This window comes from Acomys minous (assembly GCF_964271855.1).
Source record: "Acomys minous genome assembly, chromosome: 5".
NCBI classification, from domain to species: domain Eukaryota; kingdom Metazoa; phylum Chordata; class Mammalia; order Rodentia; family Muridae; genus Acomys; species Acomys minous.
Genome location: NC_140494.1, coordinates 82,102,428 through 82,122,493, shown reverse-complemented (window position 1 = coordinate 82,122,493; position 20,066 = coordinate 82,102,428). Strand labels below are relative to the sequence as shown.

The 20,066-nt window shown below is 36.2% G+C and overlaps 1 protein-coding gene across 1 annotated transcript; it reads left to right on the top strand.

The window, feature by feature from the left end:
* Positions 1-316: 316 nt before the first annotated feature.
* Positions 317-13,764, top strand: LOC311598396 (olfactory receptor 7G2-like; the record flags this gene model as incomplete). Its single annotated transcript, XM_084783452.1, has 2 exons — positions 317-442; positions 12,961-13,764. The coding sequence occupies 2 exons, from the start codon at positions 317-319 to the stop codon at positions 13,762-13,764; spliced, it is 930 nt and encodes a 309-aa protein (XP_084639578.1).
* Between the last annotated feature and the right edge of the window lie 6,302 nt (positions 13,765-20,066).

Here is a 20,066-nt window from a genome sequence, read left to right as displayed (position 1 = left end):
TAGTTCTATTTATTTATAGGCTGTGAGTAATTTTTTTTATATGGAGGGCTGGATTCATAAGTTGGAGAATTTTCTGTCATACACAGTGTTTTATATAATTATTATCTAGTGTTTCAATGAGGGAAAAAGAAAACATTCAATAAATTGAACATAACAAAGAAGAGAGCAGAAGAAACAATGATATGACAGCAAAATGGAGAGGGAAATCAAGATTGAGAGTTACTTCAAAAGTGAAAATTTTTCTATAGTGAGGTACCTTTGGTAAACTTTTTTATGTCTTAATGTCTGTTTTTTTCCCACAAGTCTCCTAGACAACATGGAATCCACAGATCAAACACATGCAATAGAATTCCTGCTCTTGGGACTTTCAGATGATCCAGAATTGCAGCCCATTCTCTTTGGACTGTTCCTGTTTATGTACCTGGTCACGTTTATTGGGAACGTACTCATCACCCTGACCATCAGTTCAGATTCCCATTTCCATACCCCCATGTACATTTTTCTATCCTCCAGATGCTCTTTCACTAAACAGTGAAGTGCTTGTAACTTTTCTTTTGTTAAGGGCCACTGCTCCTGCCATACAGGTCTGTTTGAAATCCATTTTAGGGTCAAGGCTATTGGTATCTCAGCAGTGTCCTTTCTTATAAATTTGGATATTCTAAACCTGAGAGTTTCTGAGGTTGGACAGTGGACATAGCTTGTGGTCACTACTGATTACTTAGATTAATGTTTTACCTAGAAGTATGTACCATTTACCTCTAGTTTCAACGTTGTTTATATCTGTAATTGCAGGAATATTAATCTGAGTACCCCCATTGTTGTAAGAGATCTCTTCCCCATAGATTTATGGGTATGTCAGCCACATAAGGGTCTCAGCTTCCCTCTCTGCCCTTCTGGTCCCCCACACTCAGGCCACTGCACACTTTGTTTTATTTGAGATAATTTACCAATTCCTATAATTTCTGTATAAACATTCTGAAGTGGCCAATTTGGGTTCCAGGACTTCTGAGATATGATTGATACATCAGATTCTGTGTCCACCATAACTTTTATTTTAACACCATTCATTTGTATAATTAATTTAGGTCTCTGATCATTAAATATTGTTTGCCAGAACACACATGTCCCTGTGCCGCCAAATGCACCAGTCCTTTCCACTGGAGTGGCTTTGGCCTTAATGTAAGGAAACAGAAACAGTTGAGCAATTCTATCCCAAGCATTAATTTTCATCTTCTTTACACATGCCATGATTCTTATTTCCTCCTTAGAATCTCTATCTATAATACTGGCATGCACAATAAAATCATGAGAAGTCAGCCGACTTCTTCCTAGAACCATTCATACTGTGCCTGAAGGCAAAGGACCAACCACCAGTTTTTAGTTAGTAACATTCAACCTGTGGAGATAGGATAAGAGACATATTTGAAGCCAGATCCAAGACTGCAATGCCTTTTGTAGCATGCATTAAGTCATTAACACTCGGTTCCCATTTTCCTACAGGTATGTTACTTCTGGCCTGGCCAAGGGAATTTGGCTGCCATTGTTTACGGGGCTCTGAACAAATTGGGCCCTCCATCTATTTCCTGTCAGCAAGATATTGCCTTGCACATCTTTTAAATTGACAATCCCTAGACCAATGTTTACCTTTCCCAGAGCAAAAGCAGTATCCTGGAAGTCTTGGCATCTCATTACCATTATTGCCAGAACCTCCTTTTTCTCTCCTATGAGTTATGTTTTCTTCCAGTTTATTGTGCTGTTTTTTATCTCTACTGTTTCTTTGTACATGACCAATTTTACCACAACTAAAGCACCAGGTATAATGGTATCTGGGGGTTCTCTGGCTATAGCTTGTCCCACAATATTGTTTTGATACTCCTAGGAGTTAATATTAACTGTCTCCTTTACCCAATCATCTAATGGAGCACCTCTTTCCTTTAATGGTCTAATTACCATCTTATATTCAGTATTTGCATTCTCATAAGCCATGATACATTTTAATGCCTGTTTGGTGTCAGAATCTGGCAACACCCTATCCATAGCAGATCCTAATCTCTGCAAAAATTCTGTGAAGGGTTCCCCAGGTCCTTGAAATACTTTAGTAAATGGAATAGTTGTTTTCTCAGGTTCCTCTACCAGCTCTCAAGGCTGCAATATAACATTGTTCAATCACTCTATCTTCAAATGTATTTGTTCTCTTATATTAGTATATTATCTTTCACCAAGCAACTGATCTCTATTAATATTTATTCCCCTTGTTGTGTTTTCTTGCTCTATTCTTACAGCCTCAGTTCACCACCATGATAACCACTGTAAATGTAGTTTACACTGTAAATGCTTCTAATACTGATGAAACTAATTTCTTCCAGTCTTGGGGAAGAAGTCTATTCTGCATGGCCCACCTGTTTAACATTTGTTTAACAAAGGCAGAGTGCATATCATATTTGACAACAGCTTCCTTAAAATGTTTTAAATCCATTATGTCTACAGAATGCTATGCCATTTCCTGCTAACCCTCAGCACCATTTTGAGCAGGGACATGTCTTAAAGTGACTGGAAAAGATGAAGGTGTCTGGGCAACTCTGGAGGTGTTCTCCATTGGGGCATTTTCCTCCAAAGAACCTTTGGTCTGTCTGCCTTCCTTTTCCTCTGGTTTCTGATATTCTCCACCATTTTAACCAAAGGTGCCCTTTGCCTTTTCAATCCTTCTTGTTTTTTGTTTGTTTGTTTTGCTTTTTTGTTTTTGTCTTTATTTGGGTTTTTTGGTGTTTTTTTTCTTTTTGCCCATTTGTTCAGTCAAGTCAGTAATTCTTTCCAAAGGGCTAGATCTTATTGACTCTTCCACTTTTTTCAGGCTTTCCGGTTTCTCTATTTTTCTGTCCTTCTTCATTCTCATTTACCAAAAATGCTATTCACTTTCCCATCCCTTCATTTTCTATCCTCATTCTTTGCATCTATCCAGTCAAATCTGAAATTTTTTCCAAAAGGTTAGAATTATCTGACCCTTCTGGGCTTTCTATCTTACTAGTCTTTTTTCTAATCTTTCTAAGAATGAAATATAATGAAAGAGCAACCAAAAAACAGAAAATCCCCTCTAAATATAAAGCAAGAAAGAATTTTGCAACAGTAGTTGTGATACAGCATTTCTGTATCTTCTAATTTTAAACCTTCCCTCATATCATTAGAAATTGCAGAACTCATCAGGTCCCACATGGCTCTGTTTTTTAACAATTAAACTTTACTATACAACCCAACTATCCAATACAAGAGGGAAAAAAAGGTTAAATGGAAATAAGAATAAACCTTCCCATGTCTGCATCATGGGACAGGTCCCTAGGTATCTCTGGCCTCCACATTGATCCAGACTGCATGCTGGTCCTTTACCCAACCCATGTGCACTCCTGTTTGTTCCAAACCTGCAGCCCTCTCCTCTCCACCTGACAACATGGCTGGTCTTGCTCCTGGATCCTCCTCCCATGGATGTTCAATTACAAATATAATGGCCTGGCTGAAGTCTCTGGTCTGGTTCCTGAATTCTGGACCCAGGATGGTTCCTCCCAGCCTTCAACATTGTCCATCTCAGTGGGGGTATTGGTGGTGTTTCCAAGCAGTGTAGCTGGAGGCAAGACCTGCCCAAATTGCCTTCACCTAGGATAATGTCTATAATCCTTCCACATCCTTAACCAGCCATTAGATTTCTATGTCCTAGTACAGCTAGTAGTAAGTGTCCCCAGAATCACTTACCACTCAGACTAAGATATGGACAGAGCCCTGATGGGCCAGGGACCCCTCCACCCTAACTGCCAGAAAAGAGAAGCCTTCATTAATATTACCTTGTCTGTCCTTCTGACGTTGGGGATGGCAGGAGCAGCAATGAGGATCTCAGCTATAACTTTGCAGGGTCACAACTATCATATCCTTAGAGCAACAGTAGATGCAAACATCCAAAATCTACAAAAGTCTATATCTCACTTATAGGAGCCCTTACCTTCATTGGAAGAGGTTTCCCTTCAAAATAGAAGAGGTTTAGACTTATTCCTACTGCCCTAAGGGAAGAATTCTATTTCTATGTAGATCATTCAGGCATCATCAAAGAGTCTCTGGCCAAGGTTAGAGAAAGTCAGCCCCTAAGAGAAAATGACTATAAGGCCAAAGAGGGATGCTGTGAGTCCTAGTTCAGTAGTTCGCCTTGGCTGACCACTTTTATCTTAACCTTGCTTTGCCCCCTCCTCATTCTGATGATACTATTGACTTTTGGGCTCTCTATTTTTAATAAGCTGGTCACTTTTATAAAAGAATGACTGGAGGCTATTCAGCTGATGGTAATGTGAACCCACTCCTAGCCCTTCCAAAACATGGGCAGTGAAGAATATGAGCTCACAGATGGTCCATGACTGGCCTTCAAGGAACTAGTCTGAGGGGGAACTGACAAACCAAAGTGACTCCATTTTGCTTATAACCTCCATTCTGAACTAGGGTGACTTAATGCTGAACTCCAGTTCCAGGAAAAACTGAAGAATGTACACTTGGCACAAACATAGAATAAACAAAAGTACCAAAAAGTCTAGCAACTTCTTCAGATTTTCTAAAAGATAGCTATTTGTTGTTTGGCACTGGTCTTGGACCAATTAGTTTAAAGCACAATATTCCCCTACAAATGTCAATCAATGAAAGTCTTGCCAGACTGGAAACTAACTTGCTTGCTTGCTGCAATCAATAAAAATCCTTCTCTCCCTGGGTTCAGGGCCTCACATGTGAGAACCACTGCATTGGTAATGGGATGGGCCTGAGCTCAAGCTTGTAACAAAGACTCTTGTGTGATCACATCAGAATCAGCTCCTTGGAGTCTCTTGAATGCAGGTACAACAAATTGCTGGAAAGGCATTGCTATAAACAAGGGTGTTTCTAGAGATAATTCTAAATGAATGTCTCTCTCATCTGGAATATGCAGAAGGTATGGCAGAGACCTACATTGGACTTATGATCTGTATTCATTGATCCAATGCAGTCCTGAAGGTAGACTCCTGAAGGCCCTAACATCAAATTAAATTCAGTCATCCAGAGATCAGTTAAATCTTTTCTAATGCCTATTGTTAAAAACAGCTTTGATATCAATGTGATCAGAGACCAAATAGCTTCAATAGATTTTTTTTCAAGAAAAAAAATCACATCACAAAACAAACATTTTGGCAGACTTCTATAAATTATCAGAGACCTAATCAAAAAAATAAAAATTAATGGCATTGGAATTGAAGGTTTAATAGACATAAGAGCATAAATAATAATAATTTCATCAAAATCTTGGCATCAATATTGGTCCCTGGAGGAAGTAGATATACGGGTTCTGGAGAGTAAGACTTTATCTCAGGTGAAACAAATTTCCAAATGGGTTGAATGTAGAGGGACAGTAGAACTAATAGGAAAATTAAAACCATATGTGGCTAATATAGCCATGAATTTGTGGGGATGTGATTTGTTCCAGCAATGAAAAACAAAGATTAACATTCCTCTAATCTCAGAAACAAACTATAAAATAACAAATGCTTCTGAGAAAAAAATATTAAATGGTATTATCAAGAAAGTCATATTGTCCAGGTTGTCCAGAAGCAGGACACAACAGCCATTGATCTTTAAAAGGTGCCATCTGCCCTATGTGTAAAACAGATAATCAGACATATAAAAACAAAAATAAAGTTATTTTAAAAAATGTTATTTTTCCAAAGGAGGACTTGGCTTACTGGCATGACATGCAAACTAGGTTGTCTTAATTCCATGTTAGAATATTAGACTATAAATTGCCACATGTTCCATGCCATCCTGGACATCAGCTTCTGAGTTTTCTTCTTAAATAAAATGGATAGTTTTATTGTTTGGCATTAAAAATACAAGAGATTTAAAATAATTTAAGTACATTAAAAATTGCTACAGTTCAAACGTATTTTCTAAATCTCTAAGAGTTGGTGTAATTTGGAGCTAAGATGAAAAAAAACTTTGTGCAAGGCAGTAGTAGTTCATGCATTTTATCCCAGCAGATACAGGCAATCAGTTGTTTTCTAAATTGTAGAGTTATAACGAGCAGGGTGGTGATAGTTCACACCTTTAATTCCAGCACTAAGGAAGTGTATGCCTTTAATCTCAGCACTGAGGAGACAGAAGCATGCAGATCTTTGAGTTCAAGCCCATCCTGACACAGAGCACACTCCAGTTACAGAAAAATTTAGGTCCAGGTGTGGTGGTTCAAATCTTTAATCCCAGCACTTGGTAGGCACACATTTGAGAGGTAGTGGCAGGTGATGGCTCAGAGGTCAAGAGCACCATCTGCTCTTCCAAAGTTCCTGAGTTCAACTGCCAGCAACCACATGGTAGCTCACAGCCATCTCTAATGAAATCTGGTGGCCTCTTCTGGTGTGCAGGTATACATGCAGGCAGAATATTTCTACATAATAAATAAATCTTTAAAAAGTAAATGAATTACAATAATTAAACTTAAAAACCATTTGCAAAAGGAGGGTGAAATTCAAAGTGAATGTTCTTTGTAATCTAATAATAAATATACTTAAATGTATATATGCTTTAAAATTTAAAAAAACTTTTTAAAAATTTTTAATTGAGAGGTGATACTTTTTCTATTGCAAAAGCAAAACAAAATAAAACAACATTTTGCCCTAGGAGAGATATAACTCACCAAAAAAGGAAACCCCCAGAGTTAGGGGAGGGGCAGGGATTTTTTATTTAATTAATTAATTTATTTTGCTCTTTAGTTCTTTAGATCTTAGGCTCTTTTTTTTTTTTTTTTTTTTTTTTGCCTTTTACATTTTGGCTTTTCTTCCTGGACTGACAAATGAGCTAAAAGGCTCTTGGGCTTTTGGCTTTTGGCTAAAGACTATTTGTTCTTTGGGACATGAGCTGAATCAGAGATCAGCTAAGTATTTTCTATACCTCTCTGAGCTACTAGGTTTTCACCCCAATATCTGGCACCTGAGTTTTCATTGGTAAAATTGAACATTTGTGATCTTCATTCATAATAACAACATCTAAGAAACACATTACCCCATCAAGGTCAGACATTCCCTCAGGGTAAAGGGTTGGAAAAATATTCTTAGTAAATGAAGCGAAAAATCAAACTGGTATAGCCATTTAAAAAAATCTAACAAATATACTTCAAATCAAAGCTAATTAAAATAGTGAAGGAAACTATATTCATCAAATAAAAAATTCATTAAGATAGCAATTTAATTCTTAACATAACTTCCCCCAAACTATAGTTTTAATCACAAATTGACCCTTACACACTCATAGTGTGATAATTGTGTATCTGACTCTCACCCATGGACAGACATCCAAAAAAGAACCAAACAGAAATGCTGGAGATATCAGATATTATGAACCAATTGAACCCAACAAATATGTACAGAACATTTCACCTAAGTACAAAAGAATGTAACTTCTTCTCTACACCTCATGGACTTTTCTCCAAAACTGACCACATACTCAGACACTAAGCAAGTCTCAACAGAAAGAAGAAAACTGAAGTAACTGCCTGAATCCTGTCAGGCACCCTTTGAGTATATGCACAAAAGTGACACAGAAACATCTTGAGGCAGGACAATAACCCATCTCCCCAGGGAAATGCCATAATTATTCCCATAGTGGCAGAACAAATTCTCCCTCCCACCTGAAGTGGGTAAGAGTGCTTTTTAGTAAATAATGAAAATCTACTAGTTTGTAAATTAATGTGTACATGGAGTTTCAATCATATATTTAATGATGACTCTTGATATTTTTATAAAATTATCAGGAGTTGTGTGGAGGGACGGAGTGTATGGGGAGTGATGACGGGAACTGATGTGCAAACTCAGTGCAGTAGAAACTTCCAGGAGCCTATGAGAGTCACCTTAGCCAGGCCTCCTAGTAATAGAGGACCTAATCCCCAACTGTGCTTTTTATTTCTGCAGCCAGGTAAGGCTTCCAGTGGTGGGAATGGGACTCCAACTCAGCCACAAAACTCTTGTCCTACAATTTATCCTGACTGTCCGAGTTACCAGCTGTAATTCAAGACTGAATGCCACAAGAGGAATCCCATGCATGACAACACCTGCATGACCAGAGAATCCAGGATGTATAGCCCAGAGACAGGATAGAAATAGAAAATAATAAAACAGCCAAGTGTGGTGGTGCTCACCTTTAATCCCAGGACTGGGGAGGCAGAGGCTGGCAAGTCTCTGTCAGTTCAAGGCCAGCCTGGTCAACAAAGTGAGGCCAAGACAGCGAGGACTACAATAGAAACCCTCTCTCAAGAAATGAAACAAAACAAACAAACAAACAAAAACAAAAAACAAAAAAAGGAAAAGAAAAAAGAAATAAATAAAATGATTCTTAATCTTAATCTTATTCTTAAACTGCTGTACTCATACCTAGGCGGGCAGTCATCAATGAGCCATCCTCCAGCAGTAGATTGGAGCAAACGCAGAGACCCACAGCTGTCCGTTAGGCATAGAGAAAGCTCAAATTGGAGATCTCCTTTGAGTCCATCGCTTTGGAGCTCAGAGAACAAATTCCAGGTGTCAGAGGGTTGGAGGATACCAGGAGAACATAACCCACAGAATTAACTAAGCATGGCTCATAGAGGCTCACGGAGACTGAGTGGCAAACATGGAACCTGCGTTGATCTGTGCTAGATTAAAGCTTTGTCCAGTCATCATCAGGGAGGCATCCTCTGTCAAAAGATGGGAGATAGTGCTGTGATCCACAGTTAGACATGATGCAGAGAGAAGTCAAAACTGGAGGCCTTCATCATGTTCTTCCCCGTGGAGACAGGGGAACCTTTCCAACAAGAGGGAAGAAAGATTATAGGAGTCAGAGTGGTTGGAGGGCACCAGAATAACATGCCCAGTGAACCAAAAAAGCAGGGACATGTAGGCTCACATAGACTGAAACTGCAAGTAAGGAGCATTCATAGGGCTGTACGAGGTCATCAGCATACATGTTGCCGCTGTTATGTTGGTATTTCGGTGGAACTCCTGACAGTGAGAACAAATGTATCTGTAACTCTTTTCCCTGTTCATGGGATTCATACTCCTTTTGGGTTGCCTTGTCCAGGATCAATATGAGGGCTTTTGCCTTGTCCTGTTGTATCTTGTTGTGTCATGTTTGGTTGGTGTCTCTTGGAGGCCCACTGGGTTTTGAAGAGGAAATAGGGGAGAAGCAGATCTTGAGGATAGGGGAGTTGAAGGGACTGTGAGGAATGGAGGGAAGGAGTTAGGATGTATTGTATGAAAGAAGAATTTATTTCCTTTTTAAAAATCTTTTCATTACAACGTATTCAGATTACATCCTGATTATCATCCCCTCACTTGTGTATTCCCATTCTCACCCTCCTTCCCTCCTTCATGCTATTACCCTCCCCTAGACCTCTGACAGTAGAATCTACTTTAGATTAAAAAATTTGACTTAAAAAAATTGGCGTCAAGGAAACAATTACATCAATTAAAAATCAGGAACCAATCTTTTAAAAAATGCTCAAAAGAGGAAATTCAAATTGTTTAGAAACATTTAAAGAAACGTTTAAAATCTTCATCCATTAAGGAAATGCAAATCAAAATTATTTTGATATTTTATCTTAAATCCTGTTATAATGTCTGAGATGAATAACAAGTGACAATTCATGTTGGCTTCTTAATATTTAATTTTGGATCATATGGACCAGTCATATTCAAAATTGACTATACAGAACTGTCCATAAATAATTAAATATGTAGATTAAAGATAGAGGCTAATACATACAATGTCTTTCTCTAATACAAATATGATTATTTATATAGTATCATTTCATAATAACATTAAAGTGTAACTATTTACATTTAAAGTGTATTTAAAATATATTTTTAAAAATTAGAGGACATCATAAATTTGAAAGGTAGTGGGTGCACATATTAGAATTTGGAAGAGTGTTAATGATTTAATTAAAGTACTTATGTATGAAATTTTCATAAGTTAAAAAAAAAAGATGACAAAGCTAAAAAATATCTTTATACCTCTAAGTCTAAAAAAGGTCTACGTGATGAGGATGTTATTAGTCAAAACAGAGACAGAAGGTTGGCACCAGCTAGTAAAAGTGGCACATGCGTGTTCACGAGGTAGGTAAGAGGTAGGTAAGGAGAAACAGTGTGCTTAAAGTGAATGTTAAATTTGACTTCAATAATAAAGGGATGTGTTTGGTTGTTCCACCTTCTAATGTGTTGTCTTTGTGGATTTACACACCATTATGATTCACAATACAATACCAAATTATTTCTAATGAGATGGTTTGTATATTTAGCCACAAGGGGCATAGAAGCAGTAAGTCCTCTGATTTTACAACCTGACTCAAGAGGATTAGTTCAGTCACAAAATGTATTTGGAGTATTCTCTATGAGCTTATGTGTTTGGCAAAGAAATCAAAGCCTCACAAAGAGGTGCTCTCTCTCCTAACAGTAGGTGTTCCTGGACAACCCAATACTACATGGTTAGACTGTTCTCCATTCCACAATGATGACAGCAAGGTAACTCAATCTAGTGGTGTTTTCTACTTCCTTATATGAGAATCTGTGATGTAAAAAAAATGCCCACAGAAAACGGTGAACAGGATGAAGTTGCCCAGAGGCACTTTACTATCTTTTATCATTGTTCTGTGTTCTTTTTTACTTTTCTAAAATTACACAATACCACCCTCTTTCTAAAACCACTTGGTCATTAATAGCACAGTTTTTAATTACTTCTGTACTAAAATTTTCTATGGTTAATTGCATTTTGGGGAAAGAGAAGAAGAACGATGATTTTTCAGGGTTATTCTCTTTTCCTCAGATGAATATAAATCTCTATTCAGAAAAAAAATGTTGTAAATTATACCTAGACACTGTGAGAACACTATGGGATTTGGAATTCAGTCACATACCAAAATATAGGTAAATAGATAGATAGATAGATAGATAGATAGATAGATAGATAGATATAGATAGATATCCTATGTTCCTCACCAAGAATATTTAAGATACATTAAATTAAAATAACTCATAAATGTTTAAAAAAATTTAAACTTTTGTCAATCTCAATTTTCCAGAATTTGCATGCTGGTTACATGAAAGATCAGACACATGCTTTTTTAGAATGACATTATATAATTATATATGTATGAAAGCCATGCTTAAACATTTTACCCTGCTGCTGCTCTCCCACCTAGTAACAAGGGATATTTTTCTTCTTTGTTTTGAAGTTGTGGTTTTTCATAATTATGGCTTTATACTCTATATCTACTCACATACACAAAAATATGTAAAATTGGAACATCAATATCAATAGAAAAGAAATTGGAGAATTTGTATGGTAGAACATTTTAGTTGGGCACTTTTGTGTTTAAAATAAGTAATGTAAAATTAAGTGTCAGTTTTAACTAAAATATATAGTAAATAGGAAATGTAATAATTTTCATACCTAATACATTATAGTAAATACACAATACTTATTCATGTTTAATAAGCGTTTAATGTTTTCTTCAGAAAAATAACTGAATTTAAACTTCAAGATTTCATTGTTGGCATCCATTGTCAATCTAAATAAATTTATTTTTAAATTTTTTACTTGAAGCATATAGCATTGACATTTTCACATTTTACTTCCTCATATCCAGTATTGTTATGCTAAAATAAACACATGAAACTCACAGCTATTGAAATACCATACTTGGTTATATCTTTCATCTTGAGAACTAGAGATACTAAGTTGTCTTATGATGTCAGGGAAAACACCCAATACAAAAATGTGACTAAGATATCCTTATTTTGAACAAAAGCTGTCTATTTTCCCCAAGATGATTATACGTGTTTATCTTACTTGATTACAATATTACAACCTACAAGGTTTTATGGTTTTAATATTTTCCAAATCAAGCATGCACACAGGTTTTGAGTAAAACTGTGGTAATACTTTTCAAATCATAAATGATTCTTGCTTAGTGGTAACTTTACTCTTTCCACAGTGGAGAGAATACAACTCAGGATGTCCAATGCTTCTCTTACATCATGAGTTCTTATGCTCAGTTTTTGTTATTTTCCTGTGCATTTCCTCTTATGAAGGTTAAATTTTCTTCACATTTGATTTTTTCTATTGACTAATAAGCAAATATAAATATAAAACATTGAAAAATGCTTAGGAAAGATCCTTACATTAGGTGATTTTGATATCATAATTTCTAACTATGTTTATTTTTCTATATTTATCATTTTTTTTCTTTGGCCATGTCTTATTGGTACATATTACATTTATTTACCCTAACTCCTATACTTTCTTGTCCCACTCTTGCTTCTATTATTTCTTCATCTCTCTATAATAATCTTTCCCACAATAAGATGTCCTATAATTCCAAAATATACAGTATTAATTTTGAATTTCATTCTCCGAATTCTGAAAACTTAATACAACACTTAATACTAAAAATGTGTTGATGAATATTTCTGTTAAGGAAACAAAGTATGTTAGAGTGGAAAAATAGAGATGATTGAACAGCGGAATATATTTCATTGTTTGGGTAAAGGTAAACAGTAGTAATGGATAAGAAGACACATGAGTTTCATTACTCAATGGGGTTCACAATATACTAAAATGAAGTTTTTTATAGCATAACTGTAAAAGCAACATATTAGAAAGCTTGTTGAAGTGTGAGTTATATAATGTCATCTCTAAAGATTATTACCCATAATTTTTCTGTTTTTTTGTAAGTGTATATAGCATACTATTAGGTGATGCTCTGTGTCCATATATTTGAATACATGTTCACTGCATTTACTCATATGTATCAGTAATACAGAATACAGAAATAAGACGTTTGCTTCAGAATTCTTTCTTCTGGGATTGACAGATGATCCAGAACTGCAGCTCATCCTCTTTGGACTCTTCCTGTTCGTGTACCTGGTCACACTGCTGGGAAACATGATGATTATCTTGGCTATCAGCCTTGACTCCCACCTCCACACCCCCATGTACTTCTTCCTGTCCAACCTATCCTTCACTGACATCTGCTTCATCACCACCACAGTTCCCAAGATGCTGGTAAACATCCAGAGACAGAACAACAGCATCAGTTATACAGATTGTCTTACACAGTTGTATTTTGTTAATTTTCTTGGTGGAATGGAAAATTTTCTTCTTGCAGCAATGGCTTATGATCGTTATGTGGCCATCTGCCATCCACTTAGATACACAGTCATTATGAATCCAAGCATGTGTATTCTGCTAACTTTGCTCTCCTTGTTCAGTAGCATAACAGATGCCCTGCTCCACAGTCTGCTGGTGTTGCGGCTTTCCTTCTGTACATACCTGGAAGTTCCCCAATTCTTCTGTGAACTTGCTCAGATAATCAAGCTGTCATGTTCTGATACCCTCATCAATAACATAGTAATATACCTTGCAGCTGTAATATTTGGTGGACTTTCATTTGGAGGCATTATTTTATCTTATGCTCAAATTGTCTCCTCGATTTCAAAAAAGCCTTCAATGAGAAGCAGTTACAAAGCCCTTTCCACGTGTGGGTCTCATTTGTCAGTTGTTTCCCTGTTCTATGGCTCACTGTTTGGTGTCTACATCAGCTCTGCAGTGGCTGACTCTACCAGAAAGACTGCTGTGGCTTCAGTGTTGTACACTGTGGTCCCTCAGATGCTGAACCCCTTTGTGTATAGTCTGAGGAACAAAGACATGAAGGAAGCCTTGAGGAAAATAAGTGGTGGGATGTTGTAACAGTATATTTAACCAAAGCTATTGCCAGCTTTGAAACCACCTTGTATCTTAGCACATGATTAGGTGCTTTAGAATTATATTTAGTTAATACTTCTACTGCTAGGTTAAAATAGCCATATGTTGTAAATTCTGAAAACTCTGACTGGTCAATATTATCTTTGTTAGATAATACCCATCATTTAACTAGGTAATGATAGCAAATTTAATGAGATTCATGTTTTCAAAAGACGTAGATGAATATCTTTTCATCTTTTCAATTGGAAGACAATGAAATTAAAGCAATAATAGAATACAAAAAGCAATGCAGTGTATTATTTCAAGGGTTTTCAAAGTAGAGAAGGTATCAAAAAGGAGGCTATGGCTTCCATTGTTCTTTCAAAATATGTCAGATTCCATGGACTGATTCTTCTCTAATCAACAGTTCATGGAGGAAAACTAAAGTATCACATCTAATAATAATGTCTTAGATATATTAGTTTGCTAAGATAATATGATGGAGTAGAGGTATTGCAGAATAAGGTGTAGAGGTATGGGGCAAATGCAGGTATCATTAAAAATATATTATAGACATGATTAATAAAACTATTATTTTAATAATATTTTATTCTAATAGAAATGTGACTTTCCTTAAGTTTAGCTCTCATAGCATTTTTACTTTACTTTACTTGATTGAATTTTCACTGACAATTTTTAAAAATATTATCGTTTTGAAGGCCATACCTTTGTAGTAGACAAAAAAGTATTACTTAAAATATAGCTATATATCGTCCCAATAACAGAATGTTTTCCTGTGTGTGAAATGAAAAACTGCCTATTTGAAATAAGAGGATATATATAATATGAAACTCCTATGGATTTCTGGATATTCTTGAGTATGATCATGGCATTTCATAGTCCATAAGTGTGATGGACTTTGGAATTGAGATGCAGATGCACCAATATAAAATCTGGATTTCTGAAATTACTGTTGAATTCCTATTATTTTTTCATGTTATCCCGCAGATCTATTTTCAAGGATTAATATATTTATTATCTCACATAGAATTTACTGTGTCAATATGCATTTGGTTTCTAAAATTCAAACTCAGGAAAACAATTTTACAGTCTGTAGAATTCCCTTTGCCCCACAAATTGATTACATCTTAATGTTCTTCAGAATGTTCACTTATACTTAATGATCTGTGATTCAATGGTATGTGCTGAAATTCTCATTGAAGTAAAATTAGATACCATTTTTATTTGCTTTTATTAATTAAAATTATTTATTTATTCATTCACTTTATATCCTGAATACAGCTCCCTCCATCCTCTCCTCTTGTTTCCACCCTACCACCTTTCCTCTTCTTCTTTACTTCAAAAGATGGGAGCCCCACCACCACTCCTAACCCACCCTTGCCCATCCAATTGCATTAGGCCTGAGTGTATCATCTTCTACTGAGGCCAGACAAGGTAGCCCAACCAGGGGCGAGTCATATAAAAGCAGGCCACACAATCCATGTCAGAGAGAGCACCTCCTCCACTTGCTAAAGGACCCACATGAAGACAAATGCACCTATCATATGTATCAGGGACATATGTGCAGACTGTGTATACTTTTGGGTTGGTGCTTCTGTCTCTGTATGTCCCCTTGCACCTAGGACATGTGATTCTGTTGGTCTTCTTGTGGTGTTCTTGTCCCCTTCTGGTCCTTCTTTCCTTGTCCCCACTCTTCCACAAGACTCCTCAAGTTCAGCCTAACGTTTGGCCGTGTGTCTCAACATCTGTTTCAATCTCATAATGAGCCTTCAGAGTATAGCTATGCTAGTCTTCTGTCTACAAGAGTATAAAAAATAGTGTCAGTGGTTGACTGTCTCCTAAGGGGTGGATCTCAAGTTGGGTCAGGAATTGTATGGCCCTTCCCTCAATCTTTGCTCCATCTTTATCCCTGCACATTTTTTAGGCAGGATAAATTTTGGTTTGAAAATTATATGAATGGGTTGGCGTGTCCCTCCCTCCACTGGAAGTCCTGACTGGCTAAGAGATGGCCATTTCAATATTCATGGGCACTGATTTTAGGAGTCTCAGCTTCAGTCACCCCAAATTGTCTCGGGAGAGTACTCCATCATAAGTCCCTACCATGTCCCAGAGATAACATTCCTAGCCCTAGTTTCTCTGTTTTCCAGGCATCTCACATTTCACACACACTCTCCCCACATCTGATCTCTGCCTTCACTCTAATTCTCACACCCTTTTTAATCCAGTTCCCACACTTCCAAAGTCTATTGTTTTCCCCACTTTGAGGGGAATTAAACTGTCCTACTTGAGCCCTCCTTATTACTTAGCTTCTTTGAGTATGTGGATTATATCATGATGATTCTGTAGTGGCTAATAACCACTTATATGTGAATACATACCAAATTTGTATTCCTGGGTCTATGTTACCTCACTCAGGATGATACTTTTAAAGCCCATCCACTTGCCTGAAATTTTTATGATGTCCTTTTTTTAAATAGCTGAGTAGTATTCCATTGTATAAATGTACCACAATTTCTTTATCCATTTTTCAGTTGAAGAACATCTGGATCATTTCCAGTTTCTGGCTGACAAGAATAGACCTGCTATGAATAAACATAGTTGAGCAAGTATCTTTGTGGTATGGTGGAACATTGTTTTGGTACAAGCCCACGAGAGATTTATCTGGGTGTTAAGGTGAAACTATTACCAATTTTTTGAGAAACTTCTACATTGATTTCCAAAGTGATTGTACAAGTTTTCACTCCCAAGTTTGTCTTCCCCTTACTCTGCATCCTTCCCAGCATGTTCTGTCACTTGACCTGTGCTTAGTCATTCTGAATGGTGTAAAATGGAATCTCAGAGTCATCTTGATTTGCATTTGCCTGATGACTAAGAATGTTGAGCATTTCTTTAGGTGCTTCTTGACCATTAGAGAGTCCCCGCTTAAGAATTTTCTGTTCACCTCTGTACTCCATTTTTTATTTGAATTGTTTCATTTATTAAGTTCTTTACATATCTTGGATACTACCCCTCTGTCAGATGTAGGGTTGGTAAAGATATTTCTCAACATGTAGGCTTCCATTTTTTCTTATTGACAGTGTCTGTTGTCTTACAAAAGCTTTCCAGTTTCATGAGGTACTATTTATTAATTGTTGAGCTTAGCATCTGAACTGTTGGAGTCTGATTTAGAAGCTTCTTCCTGTGCCAATGAAGTCAAAGTTATTCCCCACTTTCATTTCTATCTGGTTCTATGTTGAGTCTTTGATCCACTTGGTCTTGAGATTTGTGCAGGATGATAAATATAGATCTATTTGCATTCTTCTGCATGCAGACATCCAGTTAGACTAGCACTATTTGTTGAAAAATTATTTTCTTTACATTGTATGGTTTTGGTTTCTTTGTCAAAAACTGTCCATTAGTGTGTGGGTTTATTGATAGATCTTCAATTTTATTCCATTTATCAGCCAATCTGGTTCTATGCCAATGGCTTGAAGGGTTTCTTGTTATTACTCTATAGTACAGCTTGAAACCAGTGATATTGATACCTCCAGAAGTTCTTTTATTACACGGTATTGTTTTAGATATCCTGGGTCTTTTGTTTTTCCACTTGAAGTTGAGAGTTTTTCTTTTGAGTTCTGTAAAGAATTGTATAGATATTTTTAGGGAATTGCATTGAGTCTGTAGATTGCTTTTGGTAGGATGGTCATTTTACTATGTTAATCCTTACCAATCCATGAGCATGGGCGATCTTTCTATCTTCTGATATGGTTTTTAATTTCTTTCTTCAGAGACTTGAAGCTCTTGACTTACAGGTCTTTCATTTGCTTGGACAGCGTCATATGATAATATATTATTTCTGGCTATTGTGAAGGGTGTTGTTTCCCTAATTTCTTTCCTTACCAATCCATGAGCAAGGGCGATCTTTCTATCTTATGATACGGTTTTTAATTTCTTTCTTCAGAGACTTGAAACTCTTGACATACAGGTCTTTCATTTGCTTGGACAGCGTCATATGACGATATATTATTTCTGGCTATTGTGCAGGGTGTTGTTTCCCTAATTTTTTTTCTCAGTCCATTTGTCAGTTGTGTAAAGGAGGGCTAGAGCTCATTTCAGTTAATTTCATATGCAAAGACCTTGCTAAATGTGTATATAACCTTTAGGAGTTCTCAGGCAACATTTTTGGGATCACTTATTCATACTAACATATAATCTGTGATATGTGATACCTTGACTTCTTTTTTCCAAAATTGTATCCTCTTGATTCCCTTTACATGTCATATAGCTCTAGCTATAATTTTAAGTATTATATTGAAAAGATATGGAGAGTGGCAACCTAGTCTTGTTCTTGTTGTTAGTGTAATGGCTTTAAGTCTCTTTCAATTTAATTTGATATTGGCTATGGACTTGTTATGTATTGCCTTTATGTATGCACCTTGTTTCCCTGATGTATCCAAATTCTTAACATGAAAGGGCATTGGATTTTGTCAAAGGTTTTTCAGCATCTCATTAGATGTTCATTTTTTCAGCTTGCTTATATAGTGGATTACATTGATGAATTTTTATATATTGAACCATCCTTGCATGCCTGCAATGAAGTTTACTTCATCATGGTAGATGATGTTTTTGGTATATACTTCAATTCAGTCTGTGAGTATTTTATTTAGTATTTTTGCATCAGTGTTCATTGTAGGAATTGGTCTATACTTCTCTTTCTTTATTGGGTCCTTGTGTGGTTTAGTTATAGAGTGCCTGTGACCTCATAGACTAAGTCTGACAATGTAGCTTATGTTTATATTTTGTGGAATAGTTTGAGAAATATTGGTATTAACTCTTCTTTGAAGGTATGGTAAAATTCTTTGCTGAAACCATCTGGCCATGGGCTTTGTTTGGTTGGGAGACTTTTAATGATCTCTTCCATTTCCTTAGAAGTTATAGGTCTATTTAAATTTTTATCTGGTCTTAATTTAGACTTGGTAAGTGGAATCTATCATGAAAATCATCCATTTCCCTTAGATTTTCCAATTATGTAGAATACAGGCTTTTAAAGTAACACCTCATGATTCTTTGAATGTCCTCAGTTTCTGTTGTTATATCTCCCTTTTCATTTCTTATTCTGCTGATTTGAATATTATTTTCTGCCTTTTAGTTAGTTTGGCTAAGTGTTTGTTTATCTTGGTGATTTTTTTTTTAAAAGAATCAGGTCTTGGTTTCCCTGATGCTGTGTATTGTTCTCTTTGTTTCTATGTTTTCTATTTTAATCCAGAGATTGATTATTTGATTATATCTCCTCTTTTTAGATGTGTTTATTTTTTTCTTCTCTACAGCTTTCAGGTGTGTTGTTCAGTTGCTAGTATGCAGTCCCCCCTTTTTTAAATGAAGGCACTTAGTGCCATGAAATTTCCCTTTAGCACTGTTTGTGTGTGTGTGTGTGTGTGTGTGTGTGTGTGTGTGTGTGTCCCATATATTTGGGTATGTTGTTCCTTCATTTTCACTAAATTTCAGGAAGTCTTTAATTTTTCTTTTCATTTCTTCCCTGACTCAGTGGTCATTGACTAGTGGGGTTGTTCACTTTCCATGACAGTGTAGGTTTTCTGTTGTTTCTGTTGTTGTTTAAGTCCAGGTTTATTCCATGGTGATTTGATAAAGTACAATGTGTTATTCCAATTTTCTTATATCCATTGAGCCTTGCTTTATGTCTGACTATATGGGTAACTTTGGAGAAGGTTTGATGTGGTGCTGTAAACAAGGTACATTCTTTTGTGTTTGGGTGAAAGATTCTGGAGATGTCTCTTAGGTCCATTTTATTCATAACATCCATTAGTTTATTTCTCTGTTTACTTTCTGTCTCCCTGACTTGTAGATTGGTGAGAGTAGTGAGTTGAAGTCTCACTATTACTGTGATAGGAATCAATGTGTTATTTAAGAATTTGTTTTTTTGATGTTTTTGTTTGTTTGTTTTGTTCTGTTTTGTTTGTTGTAGTTTTTGTTTTGGGGTTTTTTGTTTTTTGTTTGTTTGTTTACAAATGTAAGTTCTCTAGTATTTGGGCCATAAGTGTTCAGAATTGCGATGTCATCTTGGTGGATTTTTCCTTTAATGAGTTTGAAGTGTCATTTCCCAACTCCTTTGATACATTTTGGTGAAATTTTTTTTCTCAGCTATTACAAAGGCTATTCCTGCTTGCTTCTTGGATCCATTTGCCTAGAAAACCTTCTTCCTGACATTTACTCTTAGGTAATATCTATATTTGTTGCTGAGGTGTGTTTCTTGTATACAACAGAATAGTGGATCTTGTTTTCTCTTCTGT